At 45.0% G+C, this 19,580-nt stretch overlaps 1 protein-coding gene across 2 annotated transcripts in view; it reads right to left on the bottom strand.

Moving 5' to 3' along the window:
* Window positions 1-472: 472 nt before the first annotated feature.
* N4BP1 (NEDD4 binding protein 1) overlaps window positions 473-19,580 on the bottom strand; it is a 48,662-nt gene continuing 29,554 nt past the window's right edge. Inside the window, exons 3-7 of one of the 2 annotated variants that reach the window (XM_036124321.2) lie at window positions 13,195-13,325; window positions 11,316-11,412; window positions 8,725-8,832; window positions 6,869-6,976; window positions 473-5,186 (exon numbers count right to left, since the gene is read on the bottom strand). In XM_036124321.2, coding sequence (XP_035980214.1) covers window positions 4,829-5,186; window positions 6,869-6,976; window positions 8,725-8,832; window positions 11,316-11,412; window positions 13,195-13,325 — 802 coding nt within the window. In that variant the 3' untranslated portion in view covers window positions 473-4,828. The remainder of the gene's footprint in view (window positions 5,187-6,868; window positions 6,977-8,724; window positions 8,833-11,315; window positions 11,413-13,194; window positions 13,326-19,580) is intronic. The other variant, XM_036124322.2, reaches the window with a different exon arrangement.

Here is a 19,580-nt window from a genome sequence, read left to right as displayed (position 1 = left end):
CTCGATAGCTGCGGAAGGGCACGGGTGCCATCACGCTCCCGCGACACCAGCAGCCTGGCACCCCCGCCCAGGAATCTCGCTGTCCTGCTCCTACCTCTCTACCATAGTCAGCTTCCCCCTACGGCGGGAAATGGCCTCCAACAGATCCGGACATGACACTCCTCAGACCCACCAGCAGGGGGGTTAGGGCCCAAGGAGTGGCTCTGACTGGCCTAGCTTGGGCCGGGTATCTGCCCCTGGCCCACTCGCGGGCAGAAGTGAGAGCACACGGCTTGGCTCAGCCTGTCCGGGGCCCACCCTGGACCACATGGTGTGTTGGGAGCCTCGGAGGGAAGGGGAAAGCCAGGCAGACACCCCACCCGCGGTCTACCGCCGCGGAGCGGTGGAGGCCCTGGTGCAAATGCCGACAGTGTGACTTCTGAAGGCCTTATCGGCTGCCAGATACCGCAGTCAAGAAGGCACTGTCGTCCAGTTCAATTGAGCAGACGTTTATTGAGCACCTATTAAGTGCAAGGCACTGTGCTAGGTGCCATGGGAAATACAAAGAGTGAACACAGACGGTCCCTGCCCGCGAGGAGCTCACAGTCTAGAAAGGGAGGTGAGACACAGTGCACAATCAGCTGTGGTGACACCAGCCGGCGCGGCCAGTGCCAAAAGCCAGACACAAGTGCTGTGGGTCACAGAGCGCCATGGGGTTGCTTCTGGGCAGAAGCACGGGCAAGGGTACAAACAGGACGCAGGCTGGGCCTTTCAGGGGGAAGCCATTTGGGAGAAAGGGCATCTCTAGCCGAGGAAAGAGGTGCACGCAGAGGCAGGGGCCCACAGGTAACTGAGGAAGTGTGTGTGGGCTGCAGTGAGCGTCCGGCGAAGGGCTATTCCAAGTGGGCAGTCACACGTGGCCATGAGGCGGACGGCACAGAGACTACACTCGGGGACGGCTGAGCTTGGTGCTCTGGTTGCGAGGCACTGAAGATCACTGAACAGAGATGAGAGTGTGACCAGCAATGTGGTTTTGGAAGATAAATCTGGGAGCACTGTGGAGTCTGGGAGGGAGAGGTGGGCTGACTGGTCAGGGGCCGCCACCCACAGACAAGGGTGGATGGAGGGGACTTTGTGGCAGGTGGGGTGGAGATGGAGAGTGAGGGACAGATGCAGGTGGAGGGCCTGGGGACTGAGTCTGAGGATGGCACAGGGCTCCCAGCTGAGCTAGAAACGTGTTCCTGCAGGGCAGGCCTAGCGGTGGGACTACAAGTCGCTGCCCAGGGGGTACACGTGGAGCTAGGAAAGTTAGGGAGGACAAAAGCTGAAGTTAGTGAGCCCTAAGGGTGAGTGCACTTTCTCACCATGTGGTCCCCGGACAGCCTGCGTGGAAAACACCCAGGGAGCTTGCTGAAGTCTCTGATTTCCACGCTTTACTCCAGGGCCACCGAATAAACAGCTCTGAGGGCTGTGTCCAGTAACTGCAATTTTTAGTAAGAGCTGCCCTCCCCACCATGAGTTCCATGGCTGGTCCAAAGTTTTGAGAACCACCTGTCAAGAAAGAAAATCAGACTGGCCTTCCAGTAAAAGAGAAAGGAATGAAGAACATTTGGGAGGGAAATCTCAGAAAATGGGGAAAATAAGGGCAACAATATCAAAACAGTCTGGTCACTGAGTGTGGACATGAAGACTGAAGACTGAGAAAAGGCCTCTGAATTCAGCAATTTCGTGGTCCCCGGTGACTTCTAGACTGTTTCCAAGCGGTGGGATGAAGGCCAAGTTTGCCAAACAGGAAGAGTGGGAAGGTGAGGGAGAGCAGCAATGCATGGAGAGGGTTCTTAGGAGAAATCAGGTGACGTTCTTATAGGGTCTGAACTGTAGTAACGGGGAATAACAGGGAGGTTGATCATGAAGAAACAAATGGCATGAGGCTGCGTGGCCGACGGAACAGACCATGGTTAGGAGAGGACAGGGACACAGGAAGGAGGGCAGGAGGGGACATGGCAGTGCTGGTGGAGAGCTCCAAGTAGGAAGGCCACATCTCGGAGGTGCCAGGCTGGGAGCTGAGAGAGAACGGTGCCTGCCCAGGCCCAAACTCAGGGGGGCCCAGGGCCCAGGGCATTTCCTGTGATGGAGGAGGGTGCTTGGGAGCATGGCTTTCTCCGTGAATCGGATTCCACAAGGACCACAACAAGCCTAAGGAAGCAAGACCCCAGGCCTCCTCTCAGAAACCAAAAGCTGCAACAGGCCTGAGTCCCTGGCGACTCCGCCAAGCCACAGCTGAGCCTGCCAGACAAAGCTGAGCCAAAAACATCCAGGATGGCTGAGATGCCTTCCCCGTCTTCTCGCCCGCAGCCTACAGGCTCTCAAACACAGGCTACTGGACAGAAAGGTCAAACAAGGTTTTTTTCCCCCAGAGAAGGCAGCCAGGGCCTGGGGCAGAAGGCAGGCCCGGGAACCATCCTGAATCACCATCTACTTAATTCTCTAACCCTGGACAACCTCTCTCTGAGGAGCAGACACCCGCCGTCTACTGAACGAGGTGGCACCCCCTGCCTGGCCCCCTCCTTCTAGGAATGCCAGGGAGTGCAGGAAGCAGAGCCACGACACACGAACGCCCAAGGAGTTGCAGGAGGCGGCGCGTTGCTGCCAACACCACCAAGGTGGTTCAGGAATCGACTGCTGGGGGCAGACCACGAAGAAACATCTGAGTAGCGTCAACACTGAGCCTAGTATTAAGAGAAGGCTGAGAACAAGTAATGACTCTTTAATGGTTTGAAAATGGAGTTTTTAATTTTCAAGTTTCAGAAAGAGCTGTGACTTTCGTGTTATGTTGTAATTTATCAAGGGAAGTAATTAACCCACTTAATTTCCTGCATCCTTCCTTCCCATACCCTAGAAAGAGGAAAGGGGCAGGTAGAGCCCTCAGAAACAATACTAAGAATACAGAGGCTTAGATAACCCAAAGGTCAAGGGTCAAGTCACTTCTAGAGCCCAGGAAAACTATGGAACCCCCGGCCTAGCCAGCCCCACCTGGCGTCACTGGAGGCCCAGTCCCCTTCCAGGAAGACCTGTGTGGCTAAGCCTGGGCCAGCAAGGTTTACTGTTGGGTCCTCCTCTGCAAATAGGAGAAATACTGGATTGGCAGGGCTGTCAGACCAAACCTCAACCCAGAAGATCAGAGTCACTGCGAGACAGCCCTAGCCCTCACACGTCTGCCACACTTTAACAAACCACCAGTTCTGAAGCCGAGGCACAGGGGCTGCGACTGAGTCACTTCCTGCCCACCTCAAGTCTCCCACCTCCACATCCACCGCTGGGTGGGTGACTCTGGCCACCTGCCCCAAAGTGGCAGCTGACAACCAGTTCCTCGTTGGGAGGCATCTTAAAGGCATCGGGAGAGAAAAACATGATTGAAATGCAAGTCCAGCCACCTGGAGGACTCTGGATTCATCCCCTGAGGGAAGGAGGGGTCGTACACACGGGGAGGGAGCCTCCTGGGGAGCCACCAGCTCTGCTCACGGCCAACAAAGTCCCTTCACCGTGAAGAACAGACCGCCCCGAGTCCTCAGCAGCTGTTCTGGGGGCTGGGAGGCGCACGACCCCCAGGGCAGACACGAAACTGCCGGTGAGCAGCCTGGGAAGAGAACAGGTAGAAAATACAAAGCCCTTTGAAAGTCCAGAGAACAGTAAAGATGTTAAGTATAATTACCCAGGAAAAGAACTTCACTGACAGAATTTGAGCAACACTGAAAACACAATACCAAGATACCAATGCTGAGATAGACTCACTGGAAGGACGGCTGAGGAGAACACTAAAAAGACAAACACAGGATAAATAAATAAGGGGCTGAGCCCCCACGGCAGCTACTAATGCTATTTGTTGGCTTGGGTCATTCTTGAGAATAGAAAACCACTTTTTGGCAAAGCTGCACAGACTTCGCATGGAGGTTGTGGACACAAAATTATGGTAACAACGGGGCTCTTCGTGGATCTTCCTCACATCCCGCTATTATCTTCAGAGGCTAAGACATGACTTCTAGAGTCAGGCCAGGTATAGTGAGGCCTCAGCCTGGTGAACGTGTCAGAGCACTGGACGAGGAGTCCGGTTCCTGCCCGGCTGCTCCACAGCTGTGGACCTGGGCGTGTGTGGAGGCGAGCATGCTGAGCCTCAGCTCCCTCTTCTGCAGGGTGGGAGGGGAAGCAGGGTGGGTCTGCAGGAGTTCTAGAATCTCTCCTTGCCCTGACATTCTGGGAGTCTAACTGAGCCCTGGTCATTCACAATGGCTGGGCACAGGAGCCATCTAGTGGCACCACCTGCCCCCTCACAAGTGGCTCCAACGAAAGACCGATAGGAGCAAAACCTACTCCTAGGACTCTAATTCCAGGCTGAGGGCAGAGGAGGCTGGGGAGTGGTGAGCACACTTCATGTTAGTGGACGTTACATAGTCATCTCAAGAAAATATACTTTAAGAGATCTTGCTTTCCCTAAAAAAGCAACTCTTTTTTTTTTTTATTTAGAAAGGCTAATCATATCCATTTGTCAATATTTTCAGCTTTAAGGAAAATAGTTTAAAAAACATAAAAATGTAAATACACTCAAGAGTAACTGCTATTAAACAGTTCTGAACAGGCAGAAAATGTACTTTCCTTTTACAGAAAATGTTAAATCTGTAATAGCAGCATAATTTATATATAGAAAAAGCTGGTTTTGAAAACCCAGATTTTTTTATACACAAAACATCTGTTTTCTTTTCTATACACTACAACAGAATTTCCACTGGGAAATCGGTCTCTTCACATTATGTCGCTTCCTGCTGCCACGTGCAGACACAGCTAAGTGTGACCTTTAGTCCAACACCATGGCAGACAGTGCATTCAGGTCTTTCATGTACGGATGGGCTGCAAGGATCTGGTCGATTTTCAGTCTTTGCTCAGAGTCAGGGAAGATCTTCAGAAGGGCTTCCCTCAGCTCGCTGGTTTCTGCAGGAGACCTCTGTGCCGGCATGGGCACGCTCTGCTGCATACTGGGAAGGCTTGGCAGAACTGGAAAGCGGGGCTGCTGAGGAAGCCAGTGGCCGGGTGGAGCGCCCTGAAGCCGGGCCGGAGGCTGGTGACTGGTGCTGGCTGCCTGGGTGCCAGGGACTCTGAAGCTGGGGTCAAACATGCCCACATTTGGCAAGGCATTGAGTAGGGGCTGCATATCTCTGTGAATAGAGTGAGTCTGGTGAGTTGGGTTATAAGAGAAATGAGAAACCTGTCAAAAAAGATCTGCTGGTGACCTTGAGGCTGTGCTGCTCCACGGCTTCTGAAGGCAAGCTGCCCACAGAGGGGTCCACGGGGCTGGCGCCTACACCACCTCCCGACCGGTCATGATGGGGAGTGACAGCTCTTCACCAGCTGCCCCACCCTCCCAGGTCTGTAGCTCCGAGAACTGACCCCAGCCAACTGCTGGCCCTAAGCCTGGGTTTGCCAGAATCACCTGGGAGCTTTCAAGAGACACAGATAACAGGGTCTCACTCTTCTGGAGACTCGAATTCTGTGTGGGGCCCCGGCTGGAAGGGCTTAGAAAAAGGGACTCCTCTGGGGAGAGGAGCCACTTCCGGTTCCGGTAGGCCCCCGGTCTGGGCGAGGTGCTGGCACCCACAACCTCTATGTTCATGGGTGTGAGTGTGTGCGTGTGCGCGCATGCATAAAGGGCATATGTCTCATTAAGAAGCTTCCCAGGTGACTCGGACTTGCAGGCGAGAAATAGGCTGGCTGAACACTTTTCCCAACTTCAAAAGCTTAACTAACTGGAATTCCAAAGTTAGACCCTCTGTGAGGGGTTGTTATTAACTTCTTACTCAATTAGTTAACACACTGTAAAGAGCGATTAGGTGTGCAGGCAGGACGGACCCTGCTGCCAGGCTGCTGAGGTGTGGAAGGAGCCAGAGAACGCTCTTTCCATTAAGTCTGACCCATGGGCCTTGACGCTTGCACACAGGCACCGGGTCTTAAATGCCCAGCGGAGATGCAATGACACTCAGCAGATGTTAAAATGGCCGCCATTCCCTTGGTGTAGGTAGAGAAGCAGAACCTTGGGAAGTAAGCCCTCATCTATATAATAAAACCCAAAGGCTCAAAAGAGAAATGATTTCTAAGACCAGGGAGCTGAAATCTCGCTGGTCTCCTCTGTAAAAGTACCTCTGTGTGAACTACCCCCAAATCCAACCCTAGAACCCCAAAGGGATCCGGTTATAAATAAAACAGATCAGCTGTCACCGGGTCATACTGTATGCCAGCTGGGCACACAAATACTCTAGTTTAAACAATGTCCATTACCCGAGAATTCTGAAAACAGAAACAACCACTAGCAACATATCTTTAAAAAAACAAAACAAAAACCCAAACTACAATAAAGAAAACCTAAACTATCAAATCAATTTCAGATGAATATGAAATACTGGCTTCTCCATCCAGTGGAGATAAAGAGTCAGTTCCCCAGGTAGTGATTCCTGAATAGTAAGTAAATTAATAGGAGCATAACAAATTAAAAAAGCAAATGATTTTGGAAAATGAATACAGAAGGATATTCACACGTACAAAACGAACCTAAGTGGCATTTGCTAATAAGTGAGCGCCAGCAAAATCTGCTTATTTTTTTAGACCTACAGAAAGTTTGGCTCCCATCCTCTCCTAGGATTAAAAACAAAAGGACCACAAATGAAAATCTGGTCTTCAAGGTGTGTGCTTGATTAGTTTTCAAATATATTACACCAGCACTAAGTCTAAGGCTAATAAAAATTTTAAAAGTGCCATCTTTAGTCCTTCAGAGACATCACTTACACTAAAGCACAAAGAACTGAAACAAGTCTGTAAATACAAAACAATGTGAAAAAGCAAATACCTAAGGAAGACTTCCTTCCGAAGAAAGTCTTCTAATCGAGGTCCGCTTCTTCCCAGAGGGTCATCAGGAACCATAAATATGTCCCCAACGAAGGTATACTGAAGCAATCTACAACACAGAGTATGATTACAATGCTGGAGAAAACATGAAGCTTTTATTGCTGCAGGAACTGAGAAGAAAGTAGCAGTGGCCACCTAATTCCAAGGCAACAGTCACCTATAAAATCATAAGGCTGCTTAATCGCCTAACGGAAAAAAACAACATCCAAGTTAAACCATCTGTATTTCTCTCTTGGATACAAATTCAATAAAGTAGTTGGCCCTCACATTTCTTATTGAGACTTACAGATTTTTTTATCTGGGCTTAGGAAGCAGCTTCTCCTAATACAACTTTGAAAACAAGATTTAAAGACTGTCAGCTTAGGACACAACAGGGGCTCAACAAAGGTTTTACTTTTGTTTTGAATAGTTGTGTCTACAGGCAAACCCACTGAAGGAAACCTCTTAAAACAACAAAACAATATGATCTATGAGGACAGAAAATCTGAGATCAGTTCAGCATGATTTAGTAAATCTGGGCAAGATGTAAAAAAAAAAAAAAGTCAAGTGCTTGTTTTTGTTGTCTAGACCTTGGTTTCTGCCTTGTTTTGTGAGTTCTAAAAGAAATGGGTTGGTACAGAAACATGAGTCCTGACTGCATTTAGACCTTTCATACACAGATGAGTGTCCAATAAATACTGACAATGAGTCCAGGGCAAAGATCCAACAGAAACATGTCCTAGAAGATTAATGGCTTGTTAACTGTGCCCAGAAGGTCAAAGACCAATTCTCAGTTCAGCTCTCACGAACAGCTTATTAACAGCATGTGAGTCAAAATGCATAGAGTAATTAACTCACACCTGGGCACTTACAGCAAAGAATTATTTTCTAAAATCCTCTAATGATTTAGCAAAATACAAGTATCAGACAAGGGGCAACTGTGAAACCCCAACAGAGGTAAATATCCAGTTATACCTGTTACATACTACTTATACACAGCTCAAGGTATGCTGATTTATGTTTTTAGATTTGTTGGGAGGATACGGGCCTCCTCCCTGGCGCCAGCACAGACTGTTGCTGTTACGTAACTCGATCAGATGATGCTTGTTAACAAGAAGTCCTGGAAGCCAGTGTTCACTGATCTTCAGGCAGGTGGACATATTCAGAGTATCATCACAAATAAAACACATCTGTGAATGCTCAACTCTTGACTTTATTCTGGATGATATTCAAACACGTTTTCAATATAGATGAGTAAACTATGATGGTAAATGATCAAGAAAAGCATCACAGATTAAAAAGCACAAATACTCTTCCCACTCCCAAGAAGTGAAAACTCAATCAGCAGGTTGATTTTGGTTCCATCCGCTTACTGGAATCACAGCGCTGTCATTAAACCCACCCTTCGTATTTCATGGCTGAATCAAGCACGGACACCCAGTGAGTTGCCAAAGTCTCCCCCAGCATCAGGGCAAAGCCAAGTTAGGAGGCCATTTCTGCTCCACTACACTGTTAACAAGAGTTAACTACGCCATAAACATGTGCCTCTTGCCTCCTGTCAGGGAACACCGGATCTCTCGAAGACCCCCTGCAGCCACCACAGCATGCCCACACATCACCTGCTGGTTTTGCGGCTTTGTACTGGGACCCCCACTTACCTAGAGGGGCCAGCCATAGTCTTGGACGGGGACGGGGAGGATAGTCTTACGATACTTTGGTTCCCTATACTGCTTTCTGCAGGGCCAAGGTGGACACCAAACAAAACTAAACAATAAACAACAAAAAACACTTAACCAAAGACAAAGAAGAAAATATTACCTTTTTGTAATAATTTCTCTCCAAGAGAGTGACTCAGTCACAAATTCTCTGAAGTTATCATTTGTTACAATTATGCCACCAGTTTTGTCCGCTAAGTGTAGTAGAAACCTATAGTAATATAAGAGGTTAAAATGGGCAAGCAGGCATTCCTGGCTTACAGAAGCTATGTTATAAGAAAACAGAAGGATTTCCTCTTCACAGGAAAATCACCAAAGAATTTAACTATGGCTAGGAGGTAGAAAAGTTAAGCCCTTGTCAGCTGAAGATCAATCTGAAATATTGAATACCTCTGAAATTATTAGTGTAATTATAAATGAAGGTTTGGTTTTCATACAGTATTATTCTCTTTTTAAAAATGATCTCAAACATGATTTACACATTTTTCTAGAGAAGTTGTATTATCATACATAGTGGTCATCAGATGATGCACAAGGACTAAAGTCAAGAATAAATTCGAGGTGACAAGCCTGTGAAATCACTCTTCAAGTTTTGGTTGCTAAGCTATAGTACTCTGGTTCTAAGATTAGCTGCTTGGTACAGTCAGCCTTGCATCAAAAAACAAAAACAAAAACCCACAGGTTCACATCTTCGGCTCGGACTTGAGATGTCTAGAACTATCATTCTGTTTAGCCCCAGTTATAGATCCACTCGAATGCCATTTATGAGAAGCTGCACTGGTGATACGGAAGGGTAAGAATTCAATACTGAGAATTCTAGTTCATCGCTGGAGATTATTCACGCTCAAACCCTCTTAATGAGAGATTTGTGAGGATAATAATATTGAGTTTTCTCCCTTAGTCAGGGGGACCGCATTTGTCTAAGGCAATGTAGACAAAGACGACAAAACAATACATTAAGAGAATCACTACAATCGAAGGTGCAAACAACTGCTTTTATTAGTGATAGTGAATACTTCAAAGGAATTAAAAAACAAGCCTCATTAATTTCAGAGGTCTTAGGATGCCTTGGAAAGTATGAATTAACACTTTGATTTATTAATGAATATTTTATAAACTACTCCTAGCTGGCATGACTTGTAAGTGGTGAAGTTTGCTCAGAGGCACTAACAAAAATAGTAAGGCATTCTGAGTGCATGTACTATGAATCAAGACGTAGATCCAGGTCTGCTAAAAACCCAGGGTCATAAATTAAGCACGAGCTTACTTGGTCTGCATACTCGCACATGCCTTGAAATTCCGGTGTGCAGCTACAGTGTCAGAGACCTGAAGGTTCTCCACGAGCCCAGCAGCCCTCCTGCCCCTCCACCCGAGTACTGCAGGGTCTGAGGCCAGTATCACAGAGAGGAGTGGGACTGGTCTCCCAGTACTTTCTCAGCCCTGCCCCACCCTGACGTGCTGTTCTCCTTCCACTTCCTCTCATGCTATTTTCTCACATCACCTCTGATTCTCCCCATCTGATCTGGTCTTTCATTCCAGCCTGGAGAAGGGCAAGGGGCTGGCAAGGAGAAGGCCCTGTGGACCTTTTGCTGAAGGAATGCCCGTCATCCCAAATCTGCGCCCCCCCTCCTGAGCCCCTCTTTTCATCTCTCACCCATCTGACTATCATTCACTAGTTTGGGTTATAAGCCAAGCACTGTCTTCAACGTGGGGGGACCATTTTGGCGGAATACTGAGGCAAAACCACCAGCACATTCTAAGAGCTTCAGGCCAGAACACCATAAAGGGGGTGAATGCAGGAGTGGAAAGAAGAAGAGGCCACTACTTAGGTTCCCAGATACTGGTAGGGTTGCTACTACTGACTTCCCTCCAAAGAGAAGGGTTTGAAAAACTGGCTGTCGTGCCACCGGTCATATTTGGGACCTTCTCTTATTCAACCACAACAGAACTCCCCCCTATTATTTATTTGTGTGCCTTCTTCTTTAGATCACAAACTCCTTACTGCAGGAAATGTGTCTGAATCATGTGTGTTCCCAGAGCCTAGCTCTGTGCATTGCACTTGGTTGGTGCTCAGTAAAGCTTTTAGAAAAAAATGCAAAAGGTGCAGATTAAAGCCTACTGTCTCCAATGCACTAACACCTGCTTTCTGAGTGACACACCAACCTAAGAAATGCAGCTTACTCCTATCACACTTTGGGTCAGCTGAGACCATCTTTTATGACATGGAAGAAATACTGAGGGCTCAGGTATGACAATGACAAACTAAGTCACTGGCCAAAATCAACCAGCAGGAGATAGATAATGTTTGAAAAGCATTCTTGAGGCTGCCACACTAAGACAAGACAAACTCTACTGGAACATTACTTTTAGTATGCATCAAAAAAGAGAACTCAGTATCTGCTCTACTTATGGATTCTCAGTCATGTTTTACTAAGAAACAAACAAACAAATAAACAAACAAACATTCTAACCAAACAGATTTTAGGTAATGTTCCTAAACCCATATAGCAAAAAAAAAAATAACCCACTGAGTATATAATCTTAGTGACCGTAAGTATTAAAATTCTCAAACCCCTTGATCTATTAAGCCCTCCATGCAGGGGGCACAGCAGCACCACGAACTGTCCAATGGAGCAGGTGGTGGGCTCCTCAGCACCCCGCACCCACCTCGGGAAGGAAAACAGCCTTTCGTACCTGTCATCATGAGAAGCAATTCTTTCTCCAAAGACCATCCGGGCAGGAGTTAAAGATAATATTCCAAGCTCCTGGAGCTGGGTTAAGAAGTGCTGTTCTGTTCATGGAATAAGTTGAATACACATTCAGAAAAAGGCTATCCTCCCAGATGTTTAAATAAATAAAAGTACCCCAAATGTTTCACTTGGAGAGTTAGGAAAACCTTTACTGACTCAAGAAGACTAACTCATTGGGAAGGGGAAAAAAAAAAAGCAACATATATACTAAGGCAAATACAACATAAAAACTGATCTTAGCTATTTTTTTAAATATAAAAAAGTTCAACTCATTTGCTCCTGAAATTAAGAGTAAGCCATAAGCCTGTATTTAATGAACCCTACCATCCAGAACTTTTTCACACTCACATCACAAGCAGTAGGACAGAGAGACTGATGACACAAGTCCCAGAAAGAGGGTAGGGTGGGGCAGGAAACAGGGCTGGAAGCAGAGGGAGTGGCAGGGACACTCAGCTCTGCCCCATCCCAAGGAAGGCCTGTGTGGACCCCATTCCAAGAGTATGTCAAAATATCCCTCTAGCTGGCACTGTATCCAACCTCTCTGTTATCTGCATGAACCTTTACTGATTTTCATGGGAGTGGGTCATGACAGAGAAGAAAAGAGGGTCAAAGCCAAACTTTAGAAAACCAGTCAATGGGCAAAAAGCAGCTAAAAGCTCAGGGTAAGAGAGTATCCCCTGCAACGGTACTCAGCACTGGCTTGGACTGAAACCCACCTGCCCCCCCCGCCCCCCCTCCAGTGTTTTACTGTCCTAGAGATGCACAGCATGGAGGGCTCACAGGAGGGGTCACAAGACCCTCTCACAGATCCTATTGCAAAAATTAGTGGCTCTGCCTCAGTCCTCAAGCACCCTCAGTTAAGACAAATACACTCCCCAGGGGCGCCTGGGTGGCTCAGCCATTAAGTGTCTGCCTTTGGCTCAGGTCATGATCCCAGGGTCCTGGGATCGAGCCCCGCATCGGGCTGCTTGCTCAGCAGGAAGCCTGCTTCTCCCTCTCCCACTCCCCCTGCTTGTGTTCTCTCTCTCGCTGTCTCTCTCTCTGTCAAATAAATAAATAAAATCTTAAAAAAAAAAAAAAAAAAAAGACAAATACGCTCTCCAGAATGAGGGAAGTTGGGATACTTGAGAAATGTGTGGTCTTACCATTTCCACCTCAACAGTGACTAAGTTTCACTTCCTGTTTAAGTGCTGTGTGAGCTCTGAACTCACCCTTTCTCCTCCCAATCTACCCTTTGTGTCTAGGCCCGCTGCTGTGTCAGGCTGCCTGGCATAGTCTCACCACTCCTCCTACTGTGACCTAAGAAACAACCTTAGGTTTCTATGGACTACTGCACAATTTGCTAAGTTCAAAGCTCTCATATGTGGCCTGCAGTCAATCATGCAGTACTGCACAATTAACAGGCATAATTTATATTAAGCTATTTAATAGACTGCTCAAAACCCACTCTATATGGGGGTTCCCAAATTTATCAAGTGACCATTTTAGAAAAGATTATTTAATGGGGCAGAAGCCCAGACTAATGGAAAGACAGATTTAACCTACTTTTTAGAAAGTCAGGAAAATTTTTGTAATGTATAATGAACTCTAACCTAACTTTCTACATAAACAACTATGTTACCTTTCCATCATTCCCCCAAGTACTTCTTATGCTGTAACACACTCCAACTTATGTTCTACTGGGTGCAACAGATTTACCATTTTGCTTTTAAAACTGCTGCCTAAGGCACATGGCCCTGCTCTAAGTAGTATGTGCTGCAATTAAAAGCCAACTCATTAAACATCTAGAAAAGGAGAAATCTGAAAGGATCAGTTTGCCTCACCTGTGACATTAGGATCACGTCTTGTTCTCCACTGTGGGACAAATACAGTGATGTTTCTGTTGCCAAGCTTCCAAAAATATTCAACTGCAATTGCAATTCCACGACAAGAAAAGAACTTTTTCAGACCGTGGCTAGAAGAAAACAAAATTTATTTCAGCTTAAAGTATGTTAAAGTTTCACCATGAAAAAGTGAAAAGGTGAACTCCATATACAACAAAAACAATTACAACAAAATTCCCTTTAATACTCTTTTACATTCTTTGGCATCAAGTTGCATAGTTTATGACTTTGCAAAGCCAAGACAGAAGCCTTTGCATGACATGTGATTCTTAATAGCTTTATGATTTTTCTTGTACTTTGTTTAGTTAATTTAATTGAATGTGCTATTGGGACAGAAGGCAGTTTGAGCTTCATGGTAATACTTGTTTATTGCACTTTTTATTTCTGTTTTTGTTTTTTTTTAGAGAGCCCATTCCAAAGAGTCCTGCCTGGTCACTGACCTCTAAGAATATTTTATATATTTTATTAAGAAACTTGTTGCTGGGGGTACCTGGGTGGCTCAGTCGGTAGGGCGTCTGCCTTCAGCTCAGGTCATGATCCCGGGTCCTGGGATCAAGCCCCGCGTCGGGCTCCCTGCTCAGCAAGGAGCCTGCTTCTCCCTCTCCCTCTGCTGCTCCCCCTGCTTGTGCTCTCTCCCTCTCAAATAAATACAATCTTTAAAAAAAGAAAAAAAGAAAGAAAGAAAAAAAGAAACTTGTTGCTGAAGCAGAAGTAGACAGGACTCTCCCATGACGTGGTCCTCACAACTTCCAAAGGCTGCAGATGCCTCCAGCTCCAGGGCTCCATACCCTTTCTAGGGAACTGTGAAACCTACTCAGTTTACAGCTTCCCGGAGATAAGCTGAGGACATGATTCCAATGGAACTATCTGGGGGCCATGGCAAATGATTTTACTGAAGGAAGCAGAAAGTGCCGGGAGCAGATGCAAACAAACAAGGAACATTACAGAACGTAAGTCAGGGTATGATTTTCTGTAAAGGGCCAGATAGGCCTTGCAGGCCATATGGTCTCTGCCGCACCACTCAAGTCGGACAAGTGGAAATGAATGAGGGTGGCTGTGTTCCTTATTTACAAAAACAGGTGGTGGCCAGATTTGGCCCACAGTTCGCAACCCGTGGTATAGTGGATTAAAAGCTGACCCCACCCAAAAATGTGGTAACAAATTTCAAAAGAAACGAGTAAAAATATTTAAATTGTATTCTCCCACAGTTAAGTAAAAGTGGAGATTCTTAAAAAAGGGTTTTCAAAGTTTGAAATTTTGTAGGTGGTAATCCATTTGTCTAACCATGAGTATTAGAAAGAAAAAAAAAAACAACCCCCCCAAACTTTGAAGCTACAGTTTATGCAATGAGCATAATCTATCTTACTATTTCAACAGTCACTGAGGTTCCAGTAACAGGAAATCCTGCATCTTCAGTCCTGTCTTCTCTTCATGTCTAGTGTCTCCATGTCAAAACCACCTGGTGGAGAATTCCTTCACTTAAAATTCCTGCCACCTCAGGCACAGTGTGTCCCAAGTCAACCCCAGGCTCTCCCAATTCCCATCCCTCCTCAAACTCGTTAGACCCTGAAATGCAGCCATGAGGCCTTTGATCCTGCTCAGGGTCTTTACTGGCAGGATTCCTCTCGACAAACTCAGGGCACGGCTTCAAGGTCCCCTCCACACCCGACTAGTCAGGAGGGATCTAGCCACCACCATGTGTCACCACACTCATTTCTGGCCACGTTTGCTTGCCATCTCCCTCTTCCTGGGCAGTGAGCTTTCTTTTTGCTGCAATCTTTGTAGACCTTCTCTTAACCTTCCTCCAGTGCCTCGGGACTCAATTCAGACCCTTTTCTATGAAGCCATTTCTAGAAACAGGCCCTCAATCATCTCTCCTCTTTCCTGTCTTGCTATCCTGTACTGTCCACTGGAATGACAGAATTTAGGAGATGGAACGGAGTTAGATTCCTGTTAGATAAAAAGAACGAAAGCCCTGAGAGGCTGAGCAACTTTCCCAGGCTGCACTGCCACAGGGTGGTTGCGCTGGGATTATTCAGGCTTCCTTATTCCTGGGCCCTTCCTACCATCCCACAGTGGGACTGTCCCCACCTAAATCTATATTCTCACGAAGCAGGAATGGGCTGGACATTCAATAAACTTCTAACACGCAGAAGAGCAGCTCAGAAACTCCTCCTTTAAGAGGCTAAAGCCCACGCTCTTCTCAGTGAGTCACAAATAAGAGACTGCACGGGCATCAGCTTTGCTCCAGAAAACACATGCAAGTAAACCCATTCTCCATGAAGTAACTCAGCAGTGGTTTGTTTATCTCAAAGCATTCAAAATATGGCAAGAATGTAGCAACAGGACATCTGTTACTGGAGAAAGGCTAGAGGTAGTTTTTGTAGGCGTCATCTTTTTAAAATATCTTTAAAAATCATTCTAATTGCTTAACAGCAAGAACACACCCAGAGTTAATGTCAACCACAGCCTGAACATGAAAATCCAAAATACAACAGCCTACTGGTTCTTAAAAAAACCAAGGGATATGTATGTTAGTTAAGTCTGAAAAGAACAATCCTTGAGAGAAATGCACTAAAAAAGCTTGTCAAGTTTGGCTTATTCATCAGCTACAAATGTGTGCGAACTTCTTCTCTCCCTATAAAGCTTTTGACTGCAAAAGTTCAAAGTGGGTGGAACCCAGCTCCGTCCCACTGGGTCTCGGAGAAAAATGAAGGGAAATTCAAGTAGATGCAATCCCGCTGCCCTGTACCACACTCAAACTTAGACCGGAAGAAATGGCGTTTCCAGAAACATTAGCTCTATACTAATTTCCAGTGTTATCCTCAGTGATAAGATCAAATCACTATGGATACCCTGAAAAATCTTGAGAGCTGTTTTAGGAATAAAAAGAGCAGTTCAAAATTCTAGTGGAAAACACAGAGTTAGACAGAAAATAGAACTACACAAGAAAATCAAGTGGAGCCAAGTTCGTGTCCTCTAAGTAATATGGAAGGTCCCTGCTGCTTCCCACTTCAACTCCCCCACATCCTGGCTAGGCAGAAATGCGCCTCCTCACCTCCCTGCAGTCAAGCCAGAGGAACTTGTTGACAGGTAGACCCAGACCAACTGTCTATTTAGACTCAAAGACAAAGGATTTACATACCGTAACTCCTCCTCTACTTCTGAGAAGACCAAAGCTCTGGGGCTTCCAGCTCCAAATGCACCAATGAACAGATAATAGGCCCGAGAGGCCAGGTGTGTGGGCTTTCAAGGGAGATTTAAACTACTGTTTCATGTAGTTGGAAACAAGTTACATCATCCAGTTGTTTTCCATATTATAGCAGGCAGTAAACTGGAAGGAAGACTGTCCCAAGCAGAGAGGAGATGGGCAAGATACTTGATTAAAAACTCACAGCAGTGACAGAACCAGACCGGGCAGTGTGGGGGAAATGGTTAAAAAAACTCTTTTGGAGTTACCCTGGGAAAGAGTCATTTCCTTCTATCGTTTCCACTTAATAAAAATTAGCCATGGGACCCTGATATAGAAGACTAGCATGAAAAAAATGTTTAAAATACATAGTGCTGGCAAGAGAAGGGGCAAACCTCATCTACACGGAAAATTATCTACCCAGATAAGTCAGGTGTCCTAATGCTGAAGTTTCAAACTGACCGAGTCTGAGTGTTATCTAGCCACTACTGTGATGTCTAGCCGTGTACCGCAAACAATTTCCATTTACTCATCATTTGACTCATTCATGGTGACAAGGGGAAAAACCAAGTAAAGATATGCATGATTAGCAGCATGAAGTGGGTATTTTGGAATTTCTCACAGTGTGTATGAATTGCAGACAGCACGCTGGATAGACTAATATAATAAAGGACTGGCAGAAACCCAGGGATGGGTAGGTCTGAGCTGCTGAGTAGGATCAAACCAACAAATCCTATTGTTTAAGGGTTCAAATTTCATTTTTAACTACTTCCCCAACTAGGTGGGTCAAATAAGTGAGGTTTACTCAGCAATGCTTAAGCAACTCAAGACTTAAGTACTCTATATTGCCAAGGCCTGAAAATTCCAACCTCACCTTCTATGGGAGGAGGCAGGATGTATGATGGCTCTGGGAGCCTATGGGCCCACATCTCCTATCTGTGTAATCTTGGACAAGATTTTTAAGCCATTTCATGTTATATAAAAGTATAGATCATTTTTATCTCACAAATCAGTGTGAAGATTACATTTTAAAAGAGAAAAGTACCTGACACATAACAGGTGTTTCAGTTTTAAGATTCCAAATACTTGCTGAAAAATCAGTCAAAATTTAATCTAAATCGATCACTGGAATAGGAAGTTATAAAAGAGTGGTGAAAAGTCATTTTAAAAATCCTAATATTTCTTAAGTCTTTAGTTCATTCATTCATTCATTCAACAAAATGTTACTGAGTGCCTATCATGTGCAAGCAGCATGGACCTTGGGGGTATTTCAGGGAACAGGACACATATAAATCACTTCCTTCATGGAATGTACAATCTATAATTCACATTTACTATCAAAGCGATTTCAAATAAGGGTTGATTTTTCCCCAAATTTAAAAAACCTGAGTTGAAATTCACATAACATAATCATTTTAAAGTGAACAATTCAGTGGCATTTAGTACATTCACAGTATTGTACAATCAGCACTTAGATCTTGTTCCAAAACATTTCCATCACTCTCAAATAAGACCCTGTACCTATTAAGCAGTTTTCCCCCAGAATAAGAGTTAATTTTAGTTACTGATATTTTCAGATCAATCTTTATTAGATTAAGTATAAGTCTGTCTTTTTTGGATAATACATCCTTATAAATAAATGTTGCTTTTAAACTGAGACATCTGTGAATTCAAAGAAAACTGGAATCCTCCCCAGATAATCAGCTTTTAAAAGAAAAAGTAATGAAAGTCTGCTCGTGGTTTCCCTCAGTGCACTAATTCAGTGGTTTTCAAAAGAGATGGCACTGTACCCAAGGGTGTTAGGAAATACGTGGGAGTGTTTTGGGGTGTCATAATGACGGGGGGAGGTACTATGGGCAAAGTAGGAGGGACTAAATATGCAAAACATCCTGTCACGCCCAGACAGTACCACTCTAAATTCCAATAGTGACCCCTCTGAGAAATACATTAGTTACTACTCCCAAAAGGTTTTTAAACAGTGTCATCATCACTGCTCATTCTATGTTAATTTGCATTTCTCAGTCCTTGAACACCAATTTGGAACATCTTTGCACTTACAGAAATTGAAAAAGGATTAATATTACTCACAATCATGACCTAAATTTTCTATCACCACTTGGCTCAAGAAATTGTAACAATGAGGAACTGGTGCTGGGCTTGGACTGTGGGTGACTGAAACTGCACTTCACATTTTTACTTAGATAATGCTATGCAGCTGTGGGCCATTTGCTGGGTTTCCCCGAAAAGAACTGCCAAAAAGCAAAGTGAAATGACAACAAACAGTATTATTTAGAAATGAAGACAAGTATATTACATATTTTTCCAGCCTATCTTTAAACTTTAACATGGGGAATGCTGGGATTTTTCTTTCTTTTGACAGCAAAATACAGCATCAACAATTCAGTCAAAAAATAAAAAGAATCCTTATTTTAAAAAATAGACATTAAAGTACGTATGGATAAAATGACATAGCTGAGCTTTCCCTCAAAATAACTCCGGTGAAAGGCAGTAGGTGGGGGTATAGGCTCAACAAGACTGGCCAGGAGCTGAGAACTACTGAAGGTGGGGGATGGGCACATGGAAATCCCAAATTCAAAAAGGGATGCATTCTATTACCTTTTAATGTATTTGTTTGAAAATTCTAGTAAAAAATTAACAAAACAAAAAATAAATATATAACACTTACAGAATTCCTAGGAGAGAGGCCACACACACTATTCGCTAAAATTCAGAAGACTGTATCACCATCTTCATCCCATGTCCAGGGCCCCTTTTCTTAAATGACAGCCACTTAAAATGCCAGACCGTGCAGAATTCTTCAAAATCAACGGAGTGACTGATTTTGAAAACTGGAGAGAGACTTTACCTACCAGTTGTTGAAATGGCATGATAAAGATGCCCTTTAGGACAGGGCAAAAGGCAACAAAATACAGCAAATGAAACTCAGGCAAAAACCTACACGAGGTCAAACAATGGGGCAGATACTCTAACTTGACCCCCTCTCCTCTTCATAGTCACTGTATTAAACCACCCCTTAGAGAAGAAACCCAATCCCGTACCAGATGTGTATAAAATCAGACTCTTCAGAGGGTTCTAAGACAGGTTAAATAGAAATGATCATTTAACTCTTTTTTAC

Source organism: Halichoerus grypus, chromosome 15, assembly GCF_964656455.1.
Source record: "Halichoerus grypus chromosome 15, mHalGry1.hap1.1, whole genome shotgun sequence".
NCBI lineage: Eukaryota > Metazoa > Chordata > Mammalia > Carnivora > Phocidae > Halichoerus > Halichoerus grypus.
The sequence above is the reverse complement of the archived record's forward strand: the minus strand, read 5'-3'. Positions and strand labels throughout refer to the sequence as shown.